The sequence below is a fragment of the Lolium perenne genome, chromosome 3 (genome assembly GCF_019359855.2).
Source record: "Lolium perenne isolate Kyuss_39 chromosome 3, Kyuss_2.0, whole genome shotgun sequence".
Classification (NCBI taxonomy): Eukaryota; Viridiplantae; Streptophyta; class Magnoliopsida; order Poales; family Poaceae; genus Lolium; species Lolium perenne.
In genome coordinates this window covers 232,785,342-232,803,961 of record NC_067246.2, presented here as the reverse complement: position 1 = coordinate 232,803,961, position 18,620 = coordinate 232,785,342, and the positions used below count along the sequence as shown (strand labels likewise).

Here is an 18,620-nt window from a genome sequence, read left to right as displayed (position 1 = left end):
TCCACACACACACACACACAGAGGACTGGAAGAAAATACTCTTGATTACTACATATGATTTTTTTTTTCACAGAGAACCTAAATAATGGCTCCTGAACATAGTACCAGGAACAATGCATAACCTAATGTACAGAGCGAGCGTTGTAGGAACACATAAGTATGAGAAGTTGGGGATTAGAGTCAGGAATAACGCACTTACTAAATCAGTGTAGCCGCCATGGTCAGTGGAAGGAAGACCGACTACTCACACTATCAATCCAATCGTAGGACATGCAACTTATACTGAAACTCCAAATCAATCAAAACCACTTTGTGGCCTTCACCAATATAGTTTTGAAGGCTGTGCTAAACCATCAGATATAATTGCGTTGACGAAGAAATATTTGCCACTTTCCTTTGAACAACTACTAACATAATTTTACAACCCATACTTATTTGAGGATGTAAATTAAAACATGCGTTGACCAACAATAAATTGGTAATATGCTACTCAATGGCAACATAACTACATGATAAGAATACGGCTTCTGCAACAGCATATATCCCAGGTACCAACTATGTTAAATATGCATGGATACTCACCAGCATACATCAATGTTATTACAAAGTAAACCAATATGTACAGTACCTATCCTAGTGATCTGGTCATACAAAAGAAAGAAGAAAACCATTCAAAACCTTAAAATTAAGAAAGAACATTGATTTCAGCATGGTCAAACACATCTAAATAAATTATGGCATTAATTATAGTTTAATGTGTCATACTGCTTATACTGAAAAAAGGCCCCCAAGGAAAAAAAAACTTCAATAGGCCAAAATTAGGTTGCACATTCATCTTCCTGGTCAATTTTTTTATTCAAGATTTGGGCCCATAGCTAGCGCCTAAAAAGCTTGTAAGTATTCAGCAGTGATGCCACCATATTGTTAAGTACTAAGGAAAATTGGCAATTATGTGTGATGAAAACTGAAACATATTACTGGACAACCTTGAAGATAATTGTTATATTAAATTCGAATGTAGAAAATGTTTGGCAACAACTATTTGAGAGAATATTTGCATAAAGAGTAGGTAAGCATTTGACTGACACACTACATACCTCGAATAATGAAGGATCCTTGCAAAAAAAATATGTGCCTCTTCAGGTATCCGGCAACAGCTTATAAATGGCATGGATGATAGATGCTGGAACATATAGCAACCCAGGCGATAGTCATTAAAATATTTAAAATAGGCGGCCACAAGTAATAAATGTAAAAAATAATTACATTTATAGTGGTTGGGCACATAGATTCTAAAAATACAACTCAGATATTTTGTGCTCTAATATGTGCACTGTAAGACTACAGATGAACAAGTTAGGTACCCATCGAGACTAAGATAGTCAAGAGCATGTAAAACCATATTTTCTTTCAATTATTTGTAATAAGATTTAGCTTGAACAGAGGATTTAGGACTTGGGAGAGTAGACATAACTTGTAATATCTTGTGTTTTCAGGCTCCAAATATGCCACTCTCTTGGTGCTACTGGATATAAACGAAAATCACCTGGGCTCTGCTTTGCCGAAATACACCCATCGTTTGAAGTGCAGTCCATTGATCACCCCATCATATGAAATGTCCCTATTCACAACATAATACAAATCCATGATTTTCGACATAGTCATTGAGGTTGACCTACAGATTTGTACCCTATTTTAGGTATGGAAATGGAAAGATTCAGTTGAAACCATATTGTACATCTGAATATTTCAAAGCACAATTTTCCATCAGATGCATAATCAATAGAAACTCATGAAAACAAAACAGTTCAACAACATATGATTTGTTCCTACGGTGGATGGGTCCATGTACCTTTTACCTATACACCAAATTGCAGTTAGATAACTGGCATGTGATATGGCTAACAATGCATATTCAGCTGTGTTCCGGCCGCTGCCGTGCACGATGGCATATGAACCTGCGATGACCGTGGCAATCAAATGAACAAATCAAACTCTACACAAATCTGTGTGGAGTAGGGCAATGGGCCGCCACATGATAGCAGAATTTTGAACTTAATTGTTTAGTTTCACAATGCAGGTCTGGTTCTATCAGTTTGACAGTAGTGTTGAGTGATTGTGTAGAGTTTAAAAAGCTAATGTGGACATAATACAACTGAACTGTGTAGTATCACACTATCGTGCTTAGTGATCTAGCTGAGAAACATGAGAATGTAAAACAAAGGAGCTTATTGAGGGAAATTTCCATTGCAAAACCAGCAGTATTAGACAGTACATGAGCATGCTCTGAACAAATAAATAAAAATCAGAGAGAGGGAGAGATGGAAGAGGAAGGGAGCACGAATTGGAGTCCAACCTTTCCCAGAGATGGGGATGCATGGAGATCGTGTGGTCGAGCACACTGTTGTCATCGTCACCGTTCAGGAGCAGCGGGTGGCTTCTCCTAGAGCCAAACCCACCACATCTAGTCCCCTCCATAGAGTACACTTGTGCTACCATGGCTCCTCCCGCATCCAGACCCAGCGCCGCTCCATCAAACTTATCACGGCTGCTGCCTTAGACTGCATCAACAACCACAAAAACAGACCCGAATCGGCAACTGCGTTCAGGGCAGAGGGGATCAAGATCGAATGCTATTGGCCTCCTACCTTTTATCTTGCTCGATCTCCGCCCCCTCTGCCGCATCGACGGCTTGTGGCCGGTGTGAGCTCCTGCACGTGCACCAACTCACCTTGCCTGCCCGACGCCTTCAGCTGTCTGAGCTTTGGGCTCCTCCGCGCCGCCAGCCGGAGGTTACGGAAAGAGCATCGCTGGAGGTGGAGGAGTGTGATGATGTCCGTCTCCGCGCTTCCAGCCGCCTCGGGAGCGAGTGGAGCGACGGTGCCGCTGACCGTCGAGATCTCACACTGCTGGCCAGCCGGTGGGGTGGAAATTGCCCATCCTCGTGGTTGCATCGTTGCCCTCGTACTTGTATGCAAATTCGAAAATTCAGAGGTTGGTTACAAAGCACCACGCCGGCTCGAGAGGAAGAGGAGTGCGCCGATGTCATCCTCTACGCTTTCAGCCGCCTCAGGAGTGATTGGAGGATGCGGAGCTCCGTCGCACCGCAAGCCGCCTCGGGAGAGAAAGGAGGGTGTGGCGCGCCTACGACCTGGCGGCGCTCCGGGCCTTCGCCCGTCGGCCCCGACCAGAACGGACTGAATCCTTCGTGAGCAGCAACGGGCCCTATCTTCCGCGAGCGTTGGCCGGCCACTCTCGTCGGGATTTCGGTCGCCCGTCGCCCAGGTCGAGGAGCTCCGGTAGGTGCCGTGGGGATTTTTTTTTCTTTCTTTGAGAGGGTCCGGAACTGAGAGAAAAAATAGGGGAGAGAGTCCACAGGGGACAGGGGACAGAAAGGCCACGGCACCGCTTTGACTGGCACAACAATCTAAACTAAGCCATCGCTAAAGACACACGACTAAGGCACCCAAAAAGCCCACCAAAGAAGTATCGTGAAGGAAAACAAATAAAAATGTCCACATGTTGGCAGCACGTGAACTCTGAGCCTCCCAAAAATTCTTAGAGGGAATCAAAACTGCACACAGAGAATACCCAGCAAAATTGAAACATCTAAACTGCTAACGTGTTAACACCACATTAATTCTAACCATGCCTCAAAATTCTAGAAAAAAAGGAAGTTGTTGCCGTATAATATAGTACTTATACATGCACTTCTCATCCATGGTTTGAAAAAAAAAACCTGACTTTTCACAAGCGCGACAAAACTTCGAAGATTCCACTCAGGAAGTTCAGCATGATGATCGTTTCACACAAAAAAACACACTAAAATGTGTTAGATGATATACCATTTATTTTGAAATGAAGGCGTGCCTTGCCAACTTGAACTTTTGTTTTTTGCAGTGAACTCCATCAAGCTTCTTTACGAGCAAAGGGTTTCAATATGAGGGTGGATTTTGGTCGCTCACATCCCACCATAATGAACAGTTGAACACATTAAAAAAACTGATTTTCTTTTGTAATAAACACATTCAACTCATACATATGTGCAAATATTTGTAGAGAAACGAAAATCAGGACGCTATGAGAAAATAAAGGTACCTTTTTTGAACACTATATAATCCCCAAAGGATCTAGAGACTCAAAATATGCTATGATAATACCGAGTACAGTTTACAACTACATGCATGCTAACATCACATAGAGCAAGGACCGAAGTGCAAACGGACTATCAACGAGGATGTGATCTTCCACTACCTCTTGAGAGTCGCATGTGCATGCCCATCGTCTATCCCCTACTTCTCAGGTTGTCGTGCCGCTTGGCGTGAGGATGGGAGAGGTTGTTGGGCTGCTGTAGAGTTAGGTTTAGATTTAGGGTTATGTACTTATGTTTGCCCTTGTGTCTTTTGGGCTTGTGTTGTATCGAGGCTTCGATCTGGCGTCCGCGAGCGATGCTGGACATCGGCAAAATCCTTTCTCTCGTAGGCGTCCATGTAGGATGGCGGATGTGCGTGGATTTGGTGGAAGCTTCTTCAATAAGTTTGATGTCTCTATCCCAATCTTCTTGATTGGTCATGTACTCATCATCAGTGGCAATCATGTAGAACTATGGCTTGCTTCGTTGCTTGCCGGTTTCCATGTTGTTGAATCCTTTTGTTGAAAGTCGGTTATTTCAAGAATTCCTCCCAGTCGAAAGTTGGCAAGAAGGGAGGCAGTCCATCTTCCTCCTAGCGGCCAAGTCGTCTACGTCCTCAAGGTGTTGGAGGTGGCGGTATTGTTGCATCATCGCGCCAATTGGTTTCGTCCCCGGTTACGGTTTTTTTTTCGAAAAGGGGGAAAATCGCCACAGCTTCTGCATCCAAAGAATGCACATGGCTTTTTATTAGATTATTCACGAAACCTTACAAGAAAAAATACAAAAGATCAAACTCGAAGCAACCTTACTATTCCTACAGTGGGACGAAGAGGGTGACAATACACCAACTCAAATCATCCAAAACTAAATGCCTTCTCAGACCGTCCAATAGCAGGTGAGAAACACATCCAGTCAAGCAGACTCTCAGCGCACGCCAACACACACGCCACAGGAGTTGCTCCCGCCGTCTTCCTCGACTCCATCTTCAAGAGAGATCAACACATTAACCTTGCAAGACCTGCCGTCGATGCCACCATGACGCCAGACGGCTCCACCCTCCTGCACGTATACATCATCCCACATCTGTCATCGATACCCTGCAGCACCATGCCACTGAGACTCAACGCCAACAATGTGGTAGATGAACACCACTCCACCGGAGCCCGCCAACATCCAGCAGCTGCTCCAAAAACGATGCCCCAAGAGGTAGAACGACGAAGGACGCGCCGCCATCGTCCGATCCGGGAGACCCGGACCTAGGGTTTTCCCCGGAGCAGCACGAGTGAGAAACCGCAGACTGCGTCGACGATGCCTTCAAGAAGGTTGCGGCGCGACACGTCGCCATCGTCCGCCAACCGAGGTCGGAACACGGTTTTTACCGGCAGCCGCGCATCCCCAACTCGCCGAGTGTAGTGCCACGACGGGCAAAGATGACGCCTTCGACAAGGTAACGACGTCGACCGACGCTGCCATCATCCGCCAAGACCGAGGTCGAGGCTCAGTTTTCACCGGCCGCCATGACACCCCGGACTAGATCACCATCGCTGGAAACCTGTGTGAGATCCCATGATCCCCCACACAGGACTACCAGCCTGGCCGACCACCTCCGACGAAGAAGAAGGCCGCCTCCTCCATCGAACCCGAGGTTGCTGCCCCGGGCGTCCTCGAACCGCGGGAGAAACCCAAGGTCACCACCCCGCACCGGCGAGAAGCGGAGGGGATGGCGCAAACCGTCCCACCACCAGCCACCGCCGGTGTGCCACCGACGGGAGGCAGGGGAGGCCGCAACACTCGGCCACCGTCGCCCCTTCTTCCTCCGACCGCCGCCGCCCCGCCATCACACGGGATGGAGGAGGTCTACCGCCGCCGTCGTCGAGGGGATGACCCAGCCCCCATCCCATCCGCGTCAAGAGGGGAAGCCCCCACCGCCGCCACGCCCCGAGGTCTTTGCCCCGGCGGCGCAGCCGGCGGCGGCGGGAGGAGGGTGGGGTTGGGACGGCTAGGGTTAGGAGGGGTTGGCAAGTCTAGAACAAGTTTTCCGCCATGTTACGGTGGTCCCCGGTTACGGTGGCGCTGGCTTAGTAAGGAAGATGAAGTATGGACCCAACCATGTTTTTTTTTTACTTTCCCTTTAGAGTCCTCCTTGCAATATTTAGGGACTGATCTGATTTTTTTTTCATTGAGTTCTGTGTTGGGATAGAGCAGCTTGGGTCCTTCTAGTCCATCCTTTGTTTAAAAGAAGAAAAAAAAATCACATAGACCAAGGAAACTTGCTACGTGTCTTGGGCCGTAGCTTCCACTCATGGTTCCCGTGCCTTCTGCTTTGAGCTGCGACTCTGCTGGCGTGCCACGTCCTGCTCCTAAGCGCCACGCGTCCGGTATACCTTGTACGAACGCCACGATGTTCCAAAGATAAAACCACATCCTCGCATCGCATCAATCGCATCAACATCAATCTGCAAACGAGCGAAAGCAATGTCCTCTAGTGACCAGAACCCAGCGCCCACGCCCGCATCGGGCACCGGCGGGACGGCGCCGCCCCCGGGGCGGCCGACCACGGTGTCCTCGCAGGCGATCGACATGGGCGCGCAGGTGATGCAGCCGCTGAAGCCGGTGCGGCAGATGAAGCAGCACGCGTGCAGCTTCGCGCTGTACGCGCACGACATGCGCCGGCAGATCGAGGTCCACCACTTCGTCTCCCGCCTCAACCAGGACGTCCTCCAGTGCGCCGTCTACGACTCCGACAAGCCCTCCGCCCGCCTTATCGGTATGTATACTGTTGCCAGAGCCTCGCCGGTCATGACGTTTGCATCCATGTCTGTCTACACGGTTGGGTGCTTATAGACTTGGATGTGCAGGTGTGGAGTACATCGTGTCTGACGCCATCTTCGAGACCCTGCCGCCGGAGGAGCAGAGGCTGTGGCACTCGCACGCCTACGAGGTGAAGGCCGGGCTGTGGACGGACGTCGGCGTGCCGGAGATGCTGCAGAGCTCGGAGATGGCCAGGATGGCCAAGACGTACGGCAAGTTCTGGTGCACCTGGCAGGTCGACCGCGGTGACCGGCTGCCCCTCGGCGCGCCGGCGCTCATGATGTCGCCGCAGGCCGTGGAGCCGGGCAGGGTGCGCCCCGAGCTGGTGCGCGACCGCGACCAGAGGTGCAAGGTCGACAGCTCGGCCTGTGGGCTCAAGGCAGAGAGGGTGGAGATGGAGGAGCCGGAGTGGATCAACCCCAACGCCGACTACTGGCGGCTGCACGGCAAGGGGTTCGCCGTGGACGTCACGGAGATGAAGCAGCACGCGCCCTTCCCATGAGAGATCGGTTGGCATGGGGCGCGTTTTTTTTTGTTGCTGTTGTTGTTGTTGTTGCACATCACCATCTAGGTGTACATGAGTACGGCGCGTTTGGCAGCTTGGAGCCTTCCATTTAGCCCCTATCGGGAGAGATCAAAAATACCCGGTTTGATTGGTTATCTGGCCCTCAGGTGTTGTTGTATGAACCGGTTTTAACGCACAACTGAACTGAGCCAGGTTCAGGAGGAATGTCCGAGTTGGCTATTTCCGGGGAGGCGGGGAGTATGTCACGTTGTCTACGTTCTAGCGCTGTAGTGAAGGCTTCGCTTTTGCTCAGCTTCTCTTATCCTCACTTGTAATCACTAAAATCATGCTTCGAATTTAACATAAGTTATACATGAAAAATATGTGTGCTGATATATTAATATGAAAAGACAATAATTACACCTAGTCTCTGCAACAACACCTCACCTAATGGCAGTACGGATGCACACAGCCAAAAAAGAGTAAATAAAATTAAGAAATAAAAGTCCCGCTACCGCCTTTTAAACATGGGTGCGCTTGACCGAATACTACCCGATCCAGCAAACTGCAGGTAAAATATGAACTGTTCTATTCGCTAGCGGAACTTTTCAGAACTCAGATCTCCAGCCAAATCGAAGCAAACTGATCTTCGGTAGATCTTCATCTTCGCTTGCGAGAAACCCGAGGACTTCCACCAAAAAACAAAGCAAGACTAGCAGCCCCCACGTCGCCAGTTTCTCCTGCCGGATCACCAGGGAAGAAGACGGCGACGCGGATCATGCGTACCACCGCTGAACCGTTACCGGGGGTGGAGGCCGCCACCGCTCCACCAAATCCTCCATGGCTACTGACGAAGAGCATCAGGTCCCAACCAAGTAGCCGTGCCGCCCGACTTCCTCCACCGGCGCTTCATCGCCTCCCATGAAACGCCAACGTGGAAACCCTCTCCTCCCCCTCGTCGTTCGACGGAAGGGGTGCCACCACCGCCGCTGTGGCCGAGACCGGGGCCGGGGTTGTGGCCGGGCCGGAGCCGGGGCCAACGCCAGGGCCGGGGCCAAGGCCGGCAGCAGCGGCGACTGAGGTGCGGCGATCCGGGGGAGGCTGCTCGGAGCGGGGCGGGTAGATCCTCCGCCACCGCCCGGGATGGGGACGGGATAGGAGGAGGCGTCGGCTAGGTTAGGAGATAGAATCTAATATTTTGCCGAAAAATATGTGTGCTGATGATATGATATGATTTTATTTTGACAATGGGTTCCGAATCGTAAATTACGGGCTCATATTTAATTTTTTTAGAGATTTTTCTCAAAGTTCCCACACCATTTTCATACGACTCTAATTCGGTGTATACCTTGCTCCTCAACGACCATTTCATACGACTCTAATTGGGTGTATTGTATCTTGTTCCTCAACGTTTTACTTGTGCACATATGGTAGCTGTCGCCGTCAGCTAACGGTATGGTAGGATAGAGATGGTAATCAACTAGATTTAGATGTGCGTCTTGGCGCACGACCCCGTGGAGCTCATATCCATTTTCATTTTTTGTAGTGATGACAAAAAATATCTGTCAAGATGACAATAATTTTTTTTGATTTTAGTGGAAACAATTATGATGAAAATTATGATAACTCTTGAATCTCATATTCTTAGTTATTGAAAGCAATAAATTTTATTTTTATGATGTAACATGGAACTTTTTTTTGCATATTCTGGATGTGAGATTCGGTTATTTGTTTCGTTGTTGGTGTCGCTACTTTTGAGTTGTTTCCTTACAGACAGAGAAGTCAACACTGAAGGCGCACGTTTCCGGGCTTCATATGGATAAGCATTTTGCAGAACACACGCTGTACAATAATCGGTAAAATGGCAGAAGTGAAAATATAATAATCAACAATACAGCCGTAGGAGTTCATAACAATGTATACACATGCTCAAGGCGCTATATGTATCTGATAGTAGTACATCATGTTTTGCAATATAACTGAGATAAAAAAAAAACTCCTTGAGAGGAGATAGCCCAGATCGATGTTATATAAGTGCAAAGGAAAGGGATATTCACTTTGGCTCATAGGAGCATTTGCTCCCACTATGTGAATTTATATTTTGAAGTGTCAAAAAATTCTAAAGTAAAATTTTTCATGTACATCTACACATTTTATGTTCGTGCACAAGTTTTCAAAAGAAACTAAAAAAAATTGTGGCTCCTGTAAAAAAGACAAATTTTGATGCTATAACACGACTACGTACAAGACATTTTTTTGTCTTTTTTGTACACGCCACATAAAATGTTGTTTCTCCATGAAAATTTGTGCACTAACAAAGATTATCAGGATGTACCCCAAAAAATTTATGTCAGATTTTTTTGACATTTTTAAAATTATTTTTTAATTATTTTTTATAATGGGAGCATTTGCTCCTATGAGCCAAAACGCCACCTCCCAAAGGAAATAGAGAAATACATTATATACATAGAAATGATTATTTTGTTTCAGATCATAGCACACGTAGATAGTTACCATCGAGCACACGTTCAAAAATGAACACATAGGACAAAGACGTTTCAAAAAGAAGTGAATGAACAACCAAGCGTGAAGGAATGACAAATACAGAAAGACAACATTGCAATAACATTCAAATCCAATGGCCAAATGCAAATGCTTTCATAAATAACAAAATCTTACTATTATTCATGGTTTTGGTTCCAAGTACATGACTAATAATATAGGTATGCACAATTATAGTGAAGCTTCTACTTGGCCCCTCCGTTGGATGTTGTATTGTCATCGCAATATCAACTCTCTTAAGGCACATACACCTTTTGTACAACACCAAACACAAGCAGGCAGCATGATTGCTGTGACAATTCAAACAAGGGCAATATTCATAAACCTTGTCATAAGCTACACAAACCAAACCATACCACTTAGCACAACAATTATCAATTATCAGTTCTATTTTTTTGGATATAAAGAAAAATTATCAGCTGATGAAGAGGAGAAAATAGGGAAAATATATTACAAATAGATACAAATACATGGTTCTGAGATAACATGGAGGCATCTCATCAGGGTTCACAGAGAGTTGTTCCATTGTTTACATAGAGTTAGGACCAAACATTAAACACGAACAATTCAGACTCATTCAAATATAGAACAAGCACCTATGGTCTTGATCATGTCAGTTGACTCCAATGCTTATTGATTATGATCAGTAGCCGATGGCTTGATGCGTGTCATCCAAGGCGCTGTAGTTCGGAGAGAGGTTCCCTGAAACTATCTTGAATGCGAAGGGTGGAATCACACATAATATTCATGTAGTTACCATAGCATCTGGCAATTTCTTTCAGCTTATTAGACTTCTCCTCATTTTTTTGATCATTTTCTTTCACCTGCTAGAGAAGAACCTCGCTCGCCTTTTTCTGTTTTTTCACCTCAGCATAGTTGAAGTCCTTCAGCCAGGTATCTGATTGCTTGGACTGCATCCGCATTTTGGACGCGCCATGGCGCACCGACCCCGCCTTTCCCATTGGTTAATTGAAAAGAAAGTGCATCATTTTATTTTACAGGGTACATAGAAGAAGTATCAACTAACAAAGAGAACCAAAAGAACACATAGTTCGTACATCAGGCGTGGTTTGAATATTTGAATGCAAGCATTTCATATTGTAATGTAGATGATTAGCTCAACTAATGTTAATATTGACATAGGTTGTCCATTCCACGATACTATAATGTAGATGACTAACTCAACTATATTTAGCCACATGAGGTATACCGACCATTTATCAGTTAAAAAAGGGTGGTCTACTGCATGAGTACCTAATCCACGAGTACAAAATTTCCAACATATAACAGATAGATGCTGCAAAACTATTTGCACACAACATGGTTTTTGGAGTTTTGGTGCTTCAGTTTTCTCGGAACTTTTGTTCTTAGAAGGAGAGCCTTTTTTCATAATAAATCAAATCACTGTGAAATCAAATCACTGTGAAATCAATGTCAAGCATATAGCTGCACACGAATAGTGTCACAATATCAACCTAAAGTAGAGAACTAAAATATCCGACTCCATCTAAAACAAAAACTGCATGCGTCAATCCTTTCAATCCATATCATGTCGCAATGTACATCTTTACCTAACGCCTTCAGAGTCGATGGCTTGTGAAGTGTGCAGCTGCGCTTCAAGTCGTGGTGCATCGTAGCCGGGGACTTCTGCTCATGTCGAAACTCCACGCACAGCCGGGGACACCTGCCACAATCTTTTGAGTTCAATCCATATCTGCCATAGATTTAGATGTGCGCCTTGGCGTACGATCCCATGAACTTCGAACCGGTTTACAATTTATATAACAACATGAAAATCAGGTGAAAAATGATAATAAGGTTTTTAGATTTTCAAACAAAATCGATATGATAAAATTAGGATTCCCGTGTGCACATTGTTTGTCTGAGCACCACTATTAATTAAGATAAATGGAAGGTTGAAAGTTACAAAAGTTGCAGCATCAGTAACAGCCGTCCGTGGAATGGGGACATTGTATATATCAAGTGTAGCATTAGTTATACTGGAAATACTTTTGTATACCCACGCATGTGTGTAGGTGTTTCCATCAAAACTAATACTACCTCTGTCCATAAATAGATGTCTTAGCTTTATCAAATTTTGGATGTATATAAACACTATTTAGTGTATAGATTCATCCAAATTTAAATAAATATAAGACATCTATGGAGGGAGTATCTATTTTACAAAAGAATCAACAAAAAACATGATGCTGCCTATTTTACAAAGGAACCAATAAGACGTCATAATGAAAACAAAAGAAATGCTCTATGTTTCAAAAATTATATATGAAGGAAAAATGAACTGATACTTGGAGCAGGTTCCTAGTTCTACACTCGAATGTAAATAAGCTCCTTGATTCTCCGACCACTGAATATGCAGACTGATACTTGCTACTTCACCAGCAACCTGCATTTCAATCATGGAACATATTAACTATTATAGTAAAAGACTATGTATTTCAGTCTCGAAGAAGGTATAATGTCCATTTCTTGTTGTCAATGATGAAGCTAATATTTACAAAATGTATAAATGAAATTGCAAGTAAGTAACTCCTTTGGCCTAACAACTACAGGGTCTTAAGCTCAAATTTGAAACAACATAGCAATGAAAGCCGATAAATCATTTTATTATACAAGTATAATAGGCTTATAAGAATGAGGGGAATTAACATTATCATGCAATTTTTTTTAGTTCAAGGCGCTGAGCCAGGTCACTTGGTCGGGCTCAATATCTGCACCACTTTCGTGCATGGCCAAGCTAGCACCCTCGGTCTTGCCAAGATGCTCACTCTATTGAATATTCAATGCCTTGATATCCAAAACTAAACAAAAAAACAGTACAGAAATAAGAAATTTTGAATTTTTTTTTCATAGAAGATTTTACATAGCATGTGAATGCAAAGCAGTCCCAGTACCTCCTGGGTTAACATAAGGCAAAAGTGCATTTTGAGATTTCTATTTCTGTCAGTTCAACCATATATTCAACATCCCAAAAAATTCTACAATCCAAATACATGATAAGGGCACGCCTTGACACACATTCCCCAACTTTTGCAATGATAAATCTATTATGAAAAAGAGGCAAGTGAAGAACACACATGACTCAGTAGTTCCAAAATGAAGTACAGAAACAATCAAGAGTGACAAAAACAACGATCTATTTTGGGGTGCGGCTTGGTGTGTGACCCTGTCTTCTAAACATAGGCAGTCAGCTCCAAGGCATTGAAACTACATACTACAGTCAGCTCCAAGGCACAGTCCAATCTCCTGCAGTAGGATCAACTTCCAGTCCACCACCAGATTGGAGCAGTTTCATAACCAATCTATTTGGCCGTGACCCACATTCCACACGACAGCTGAGCCTGCACACAGGGCGGCAACCATAGCAACCAGAAACGTTGTTTTCGTGGCATGGAAATGTTAATACAGAACAGCCCAGATTGTCGTAATCCATGCATTGCATAATCTGACATGCTCACAACTATCCATGAGCTATGCTGAAAGATGACTCGGAGCTTTGCTTTCAGGTAGTTGAGACAGCCACACAGGATACATAAGGCCCAGCACCTTTCAGCTATTGCTGGTTGGCATCAAACTCACGAGTTTTTCTCACTGCAGTTATTAAATACCAAGTGATGCTCATGACTTCCGAAAAAACAAGTGAACAAGTACATCTTCAGAATCAGCAAACACTGCAGTTGGAATAAAGGGCAAAAGTATTAGAGAGAAACACACGAGTGGCTTTAGAAGTGATAAATAAAGGCAGCTATTTTTCATTTAACTTGAACGCACCCTGTCATTAGCCTAAAAACCATCCAAAACTGCAAATCCACAATCTAAGCAACAGTTGTATCTACACCTGATATCAAACAAAATTAGTGGATTTAGACTAATGTGAAGTGGAAAATGACAAAAAGTTTTTCAGATAGATTTACCACGCACATATTAACAGCCAAATTCAAGCAGATCGATATAAAAACATGTTGCCTGAAAAAACATGTACACCGGGTTGGCATTTATCACTGCAGCAAACATATCTAACGAAGTAATCATTCCACATCAGTGACAACAAACAAGCTTTGTGAAAAACTTATATCTGGAAAATAATTCTTGTTAAGGTATTGCGAATGCATGAGGCCTATTAAGTGAGTGGTTTAGAATAGGTCACATATATTTGTGTTCTGGTTGTGCAAAATGTAGGCTGACTGCATCTTGGAATTACAATAGAAGTAGGTATTTTATCGATTATACATGTCAAATGCATCGGTTGCGAGCTCCAAAACAATACCAACAAAAATCAATTAAGCAACAATACATTCAACAGAACAGTGCACAATACAACCATACTTTGGTGAGCAACTATATCAATGCTCATGTGAGTCAATCAATCAAGACTTAGAGCATACCAATCATAAAGTGATGATGCAATATCTTTTCCTCTCACAATTTTATTGAACAATATAACCAAACAGAGAGTTCTAGTAAAGAGCACACCAATCATAAAGAGAAGATGCACAGAGACGAACTGCATATGAATAAACATACACAAAAACTTCCCTAACCAAATGGGAACTATGTCCCACTGCATATATTGATGGATTGAGAAGGAAATCACCGGGAGCTCCAAATTCAATCATTTTCTAGATCAAACAATTGGTGCCACTAACCGAATGAATTCAGTCCTACAGATTCATGACCCATGAGAATAAAAACAAAAACCATTACTTTATCCCTAAATATGCAAGCCCTCCTCCTCAGGAGGGTTTAACTGTTTAAGTAAAATATCAAACCAAGACCATTACTTTATTTCTAATCAACGAATGTAAGAGAAAACTTGATTTTTCTGAAAAAAGTACAAATGCCTGAACATAGGTACGTGTTTCCAATTTTACTCTTGCAGCTCCTTCTTGCAAATAAGCACACAAATAAAAATCAACAAATGGGCATGAAAATGAATATAAAAGGGATATGAAAAGAATGGAACCATTAATAACTATGATACTATGCCTACCAATTAATATTACGAAAAATGGGGTAAGTAAATGAAAATAGAGGAGAACTGTTGAGTGAGGGGCTCACTTTCTGCTGCAAAAGGGGAAGACAAAAACTACTTACTGAACTGACCAAAGCAGTCAACATAGGCCAAAGTTTGTACCTTCAAACAGAAAAACAACATGAGTAGATCATTAACATCAGGTGATTTCAAAGATGCCGCATATCTAAGATAATTAAACTACCAGTATGGTACCAGTTCATGCTACACATCATGTGTCCATGCAAAAACAGTGATGAAAACTGGAGCCCATCGATCAACTTCATGTTTGATGTTGACATATTTAGTGGTTTAAGAACCTGCTCACGAAACGATATATATCTTACATACATATACTACTGCATATGACCAACGTGAAGATATGTAAGATATAATCAACAAAAATTATAGAAAATAATATTAGAGCATCTGACAAATAAGATGCCATGATTTGTACACAGATGGTTTAGTTGTAAATCATTAGAGAAAATCACATTGTTTTTTGTAAAGCACATATGTATTTTAGAAACTTTAAAGGATAAAAGCTAGATTTGTTTCAGTCACAAATAAATAATAGAAGCATGGCATCGATATGATTGTTCTTTCTGTGGAAGGAGTAGCTGCAATAGGAATTAACAAATTTTAGAAACACCAATCAATGAAAAATATTAACTTCTTGCTGCCATGTGCTTGCACTCCCTGGACGTGGGCAACGGCGTGCAACAGTGCGTACACGTTGTTGTGGTCCTCTGACCACATGCCTTGGCAGAAACATATTTCATCATAAAGGCACCCGAGCGACACTTCAGCATGGAGTTGTGGTGTTTCTCCACGGTTGGGCGTCCTCACGTTTCTCTTCGGTGGATCCATGAAAAAGATACAGATTTAGCTTTAAATTAATCATTTTTATCAAAACTAATATCCACTAAGAGGGAACGTTAATCAAATGTAGCTGAACAAAACTGAACACCTCTAGAAATTGAGAAGAGAGATGCACCATGGCCATTGATGGCTGAGTTGCTTTCCCTTTTTGTCACCCCTGTCCTTGCATGCCAACACCCTTCAAGAAGTGGGTGGAGTGATAATCTGATTCCAGAACCGAAGATGAACAAATAAAAGGAGATCATAAATTTAACCTAGGTAATTGGACTGAAGCAAATCATGGATGGAGGAATTGCCTGCTGCTTCTCCCCTTACCTTGGACTGCAGCTGCAAGAGCTAGTACATAGAGTAATCTTAGTTATAGGGCCAACTTCCTAAAGGAAAGTATAGAAACCATATAGACAAAAGACCTTTGACATGTAAAAGTTTAATAGCTAGCCACTCCAGTACCTCAGTGTTCCTACCATTTAAAATTTAGAGAACCTCAAATCAAAACCCTGCCATCGTAACTAACATACTTTGCGTGATAATTCTGAAAAATAAACAGCACAACCTAGCTACAGAAGCATGTTAAGAAATAATAAATACGCCAAGACTTCACTATACAAACTGAGAAGCGGAAAATGTACATATAATGATTTATCACCTTGCTTTACTGCAATAGAAGATAATTGATTTGACACTGGCAGTGAAAGCAAGGAGGGCATATTCATGGATCTGATGTTCCAGATTTGTCAAATGAGGCATGAATTTTTCCAATACAAATCCATCAAATGGGGAAAACAAAAGAATAACTAACTTGGCTTGTCTAGTACGAATGCAGCTATGCATACCCGACAACTCTTGTACAGCCTTACCAAGAAAACAAATCTCATAGAAGAAATAGTAAGTGCCAGTAAAATAGAAGGCTCAGATCTTTTCCGTCTTAATATGAGCAGTATAATTTATAGTAGTAGCTAATTAGTATTGGAAGATTGCGACCTATGCAAAATTACGGGAAGCTCTATACAGGGTGCAGCCAATCGATTTCCTTGACCCAACAAAAAAATTCAGTCTTCTGAAATGGTCTACACTTATAGCTCACGAATTATATTCTGTAATAGAAATCCGTTCTCTTCGAAAACTGCAATAGTCTAGCAGATTAAAGTTGTGCTTCCACCATGAAAAGGAACTTCAAATATTTGACCATGATGTGATGCGAGGAAAAAGTCGGTACATTTTCAATGTTTCATGTCAGACAGTTTGCAAGGAAAAAAAGACGACTGCCATAACGAAACCTTACATAAAAGGAACAAAACCAAGAGCGGAACACGACAACAATTTGCGAAACAAACATGGAAAGCTGTAGCCAACATAAATATGAGCAAAAATGGTGCCCAATACCAATGGACCTCTGAGACAAAGGAAAAAGAGATTTATGTAACATAAGCTGAAACCTTAACATTCTCTTGTAATCATCGATGCTGGATTGTATCAATGGATCATGTCCTTGTGTGCAGCAAACCTTTCTTGAATATCTTGCTCACATGTAGAAAGCAACACAACATCATCTTCATGGTCCTGCATTTTGCGCAAGATGAGATCTATGGCACTAATGAATGAAGAAAGCTAAGAAGACAGATAATAAATGAATGATGCACCTCCTTGTTCTATAGAGATAAATAAAAATCCATGAGATAAATATGCATTAGAAACTTCATGATCTCCATCAATACACGGTATGGAAGCTAACACGCTGATCTTTTTATTGCTGAACTGGGAAAAGTTTAGAAGAATACAAATTACTCCACATAAACACCTGCAGACCTGATTGTAGTTCCATCAAACACCTCATAGGCATAGATTAAATAGAATCTGCAGAAACAAAAAAAAAGAAGTTACATGTATGAAATCAAAAGAGGGGAGGTGAGTAGACAGATCAGGAAGAAGAGAGGAGTTTGGGCACCTGCGAGCGGTGTATCGATTCGAACCAAGCTCAGCCCATCAGCAGCCCATGCTCATCTGTTCAGCACCTAGGAGCCAAAAGAGCAACTTAGCATCATCCCTAGGCCAGCAATGGAGAGGGGGCAGTAGGGGGGGAAGGGAGGGGCCTATGTTGGCCCTCGCTCATCTACCGGTCTCCCACGCCTTGCGCTTCCCCTTCCTCTCCAGGCAGCCGCCATCCGCACATCAATCCCCACTGCTGGACGGCTGTGCTATGGCCTGCTTCCTCCATCCCGGTGGTCCAAGTCCCTGGTGCTGCTGTTTCGACCTCCAACCTCCGCCCGGTCGCCGGCTGCCATTGGAAGAGGAGGCTCATGAGGGGATTGGAGGAGGAGGCGTGGAAGGGGATTGGGTGGAGCGGGTAAGGCCACAGGGAACGAGAGAGGAGGCGCGGAGCGGGGGCGCGGAGGGCGGGCGCGGAGCGGAGGCGGCGGCTGGGAGCGGAGGAGGAAGGGGAGAGGGAGCGACGGGAGAGTCTGGGCCAAGCGGGCTTCACAGGACCCGTGGATAAAAAGTGGGTCTGCGGGAGGGCCTCGCTGCCCTGGACGAACGGCCGGCCGAGATCGCGCCACGTCAGCTCGATCGGACGGCCGAAAATCCAAACGTCTGTGAGAGCCCCATGGGGGTGCAGCAATCATACCGTGGGATGGCGGTAGACACCCTTGTTCGCTGTATTTATGTTGTTGACTATAATAAAATATTGTAGCCTAATA

At 43.8% G+C, this 18,620-nt stretch overlaps 2 protein-coding genes across 34 annotated transcripts; one reads left to right on the top strand and one right to left on the bottom strand.

Annotated features, from left to right (window-relative positions):
- Positions 1-6,565: 6,565 nt before the first annotated feature.
- Positions 6,566-7,688, top strand: LOC127343680 (oil body-associated protein 2B-like). The gene is made up of 2 exons (XM_051369867.2): positions 6,566-6,899; positions 6,991-7,688. The coding sequence occupies exons 1-2, from the start codon at positions 6,608-6,610 to the stop codon at positions 7,443-7,445; spliced, it is 747 nt and encodes a 248-aa protein (XP_051225827.1). The 5' UTR covers positions 6,566-6,607; the 3' UTR covers positions 7,446-7,688.
- Positions 7,689-12,939: 5,251 nt separating this feature from the next.
- Positions 12,940-18,379, bottom strand: LOC127343679 (uncharacterized). 33 transcript variants are annotated; one of them, XR_007877432.2, is made up of 11 exons: positions 18,039-18,379; positions 17,870-17,936; positions 17,731-17,778; positions 17,361-17,484; positions 16,179-16,260; positions 16,013-16,102; positions 15,716-15,897; positions 15,248-15,362; positions 15,090-15,165; positions 13,803-13,869; positions 12,940-13,702 (listed from the first exon to the last, which is right to left on the bottom strand). XR_007877432.2 is itself a non-coding variant. In XM_071828375.1 (10 exons), the coding sequence occupies exons 6-10, from the start codon at positions 16,046-16,048 to the stop codon at positions 13,864-13,866; spliced, it is 333 nt and encodes a 110-aa protein (XP_071684476.1). In that variant the 5' UTR covers positions 16,049-16,102; positions 16,179-16,260; positions 17,361-17,484; positions 17,731-17,778; positions 17,870-17,936; positions 18,039-18,379; the 3' UTR covers positions 12,940-13,863. The 33 variants fall into 33 exon arrangements, 2 of the variants coding, with proteins under 2 accessions (XP_071684476.1, XP_071684477.1); XR_007877408.2 differs by having other exon boundaries at positions 13,953-15,165; positions 15,259-15,362; XR_007877419.2 differs by adding an exon at positions 13,953-13,997 and having other exon boundaries at positions 12,940-13,869; positions 15,259-15,362.
- Positions 18,380-18,620: the final 241 nt, after the last annotated feature.

Bases quoted from the DNA above. Each gene is read 5' to 3' on its own strand.
- LOC127343680 (XM_051369867.2), top strand. From the start codon at position 6,608: ATGTCCTCTAGTGACCAGAACCCAGCGCCCACGCCCGCATCGGGCACC. The intron at 6,900-6,990 runs GTATGTATACTG...TTGGATGTGCAG, and splicing joins GCCCTCCGCCCGCCTTATCG to GTGTGGAGTACATCGTGTCT.
- LOC127343679 (XM_071828375.1), bottom strand. From the start codon at position 16,048: ATGGCCATGGTGCATCTCTCTTCTCAATTTCTAGAG. The intron at 15,898-16,012 runs GTGTTCAGTTTT...GATCCACCGAAG, and splicing joins TCTCTTCTCAATTTCTAGAG to AGAAACGTGAGGACGCCCAA. The intron at 15,328-15,715 runs GTTAATATTTTT...AACATCAAACAT, and splicing joins CAAGCACATGGCAGCAAGAA to GAAGTTGATCGATGGGCTCC.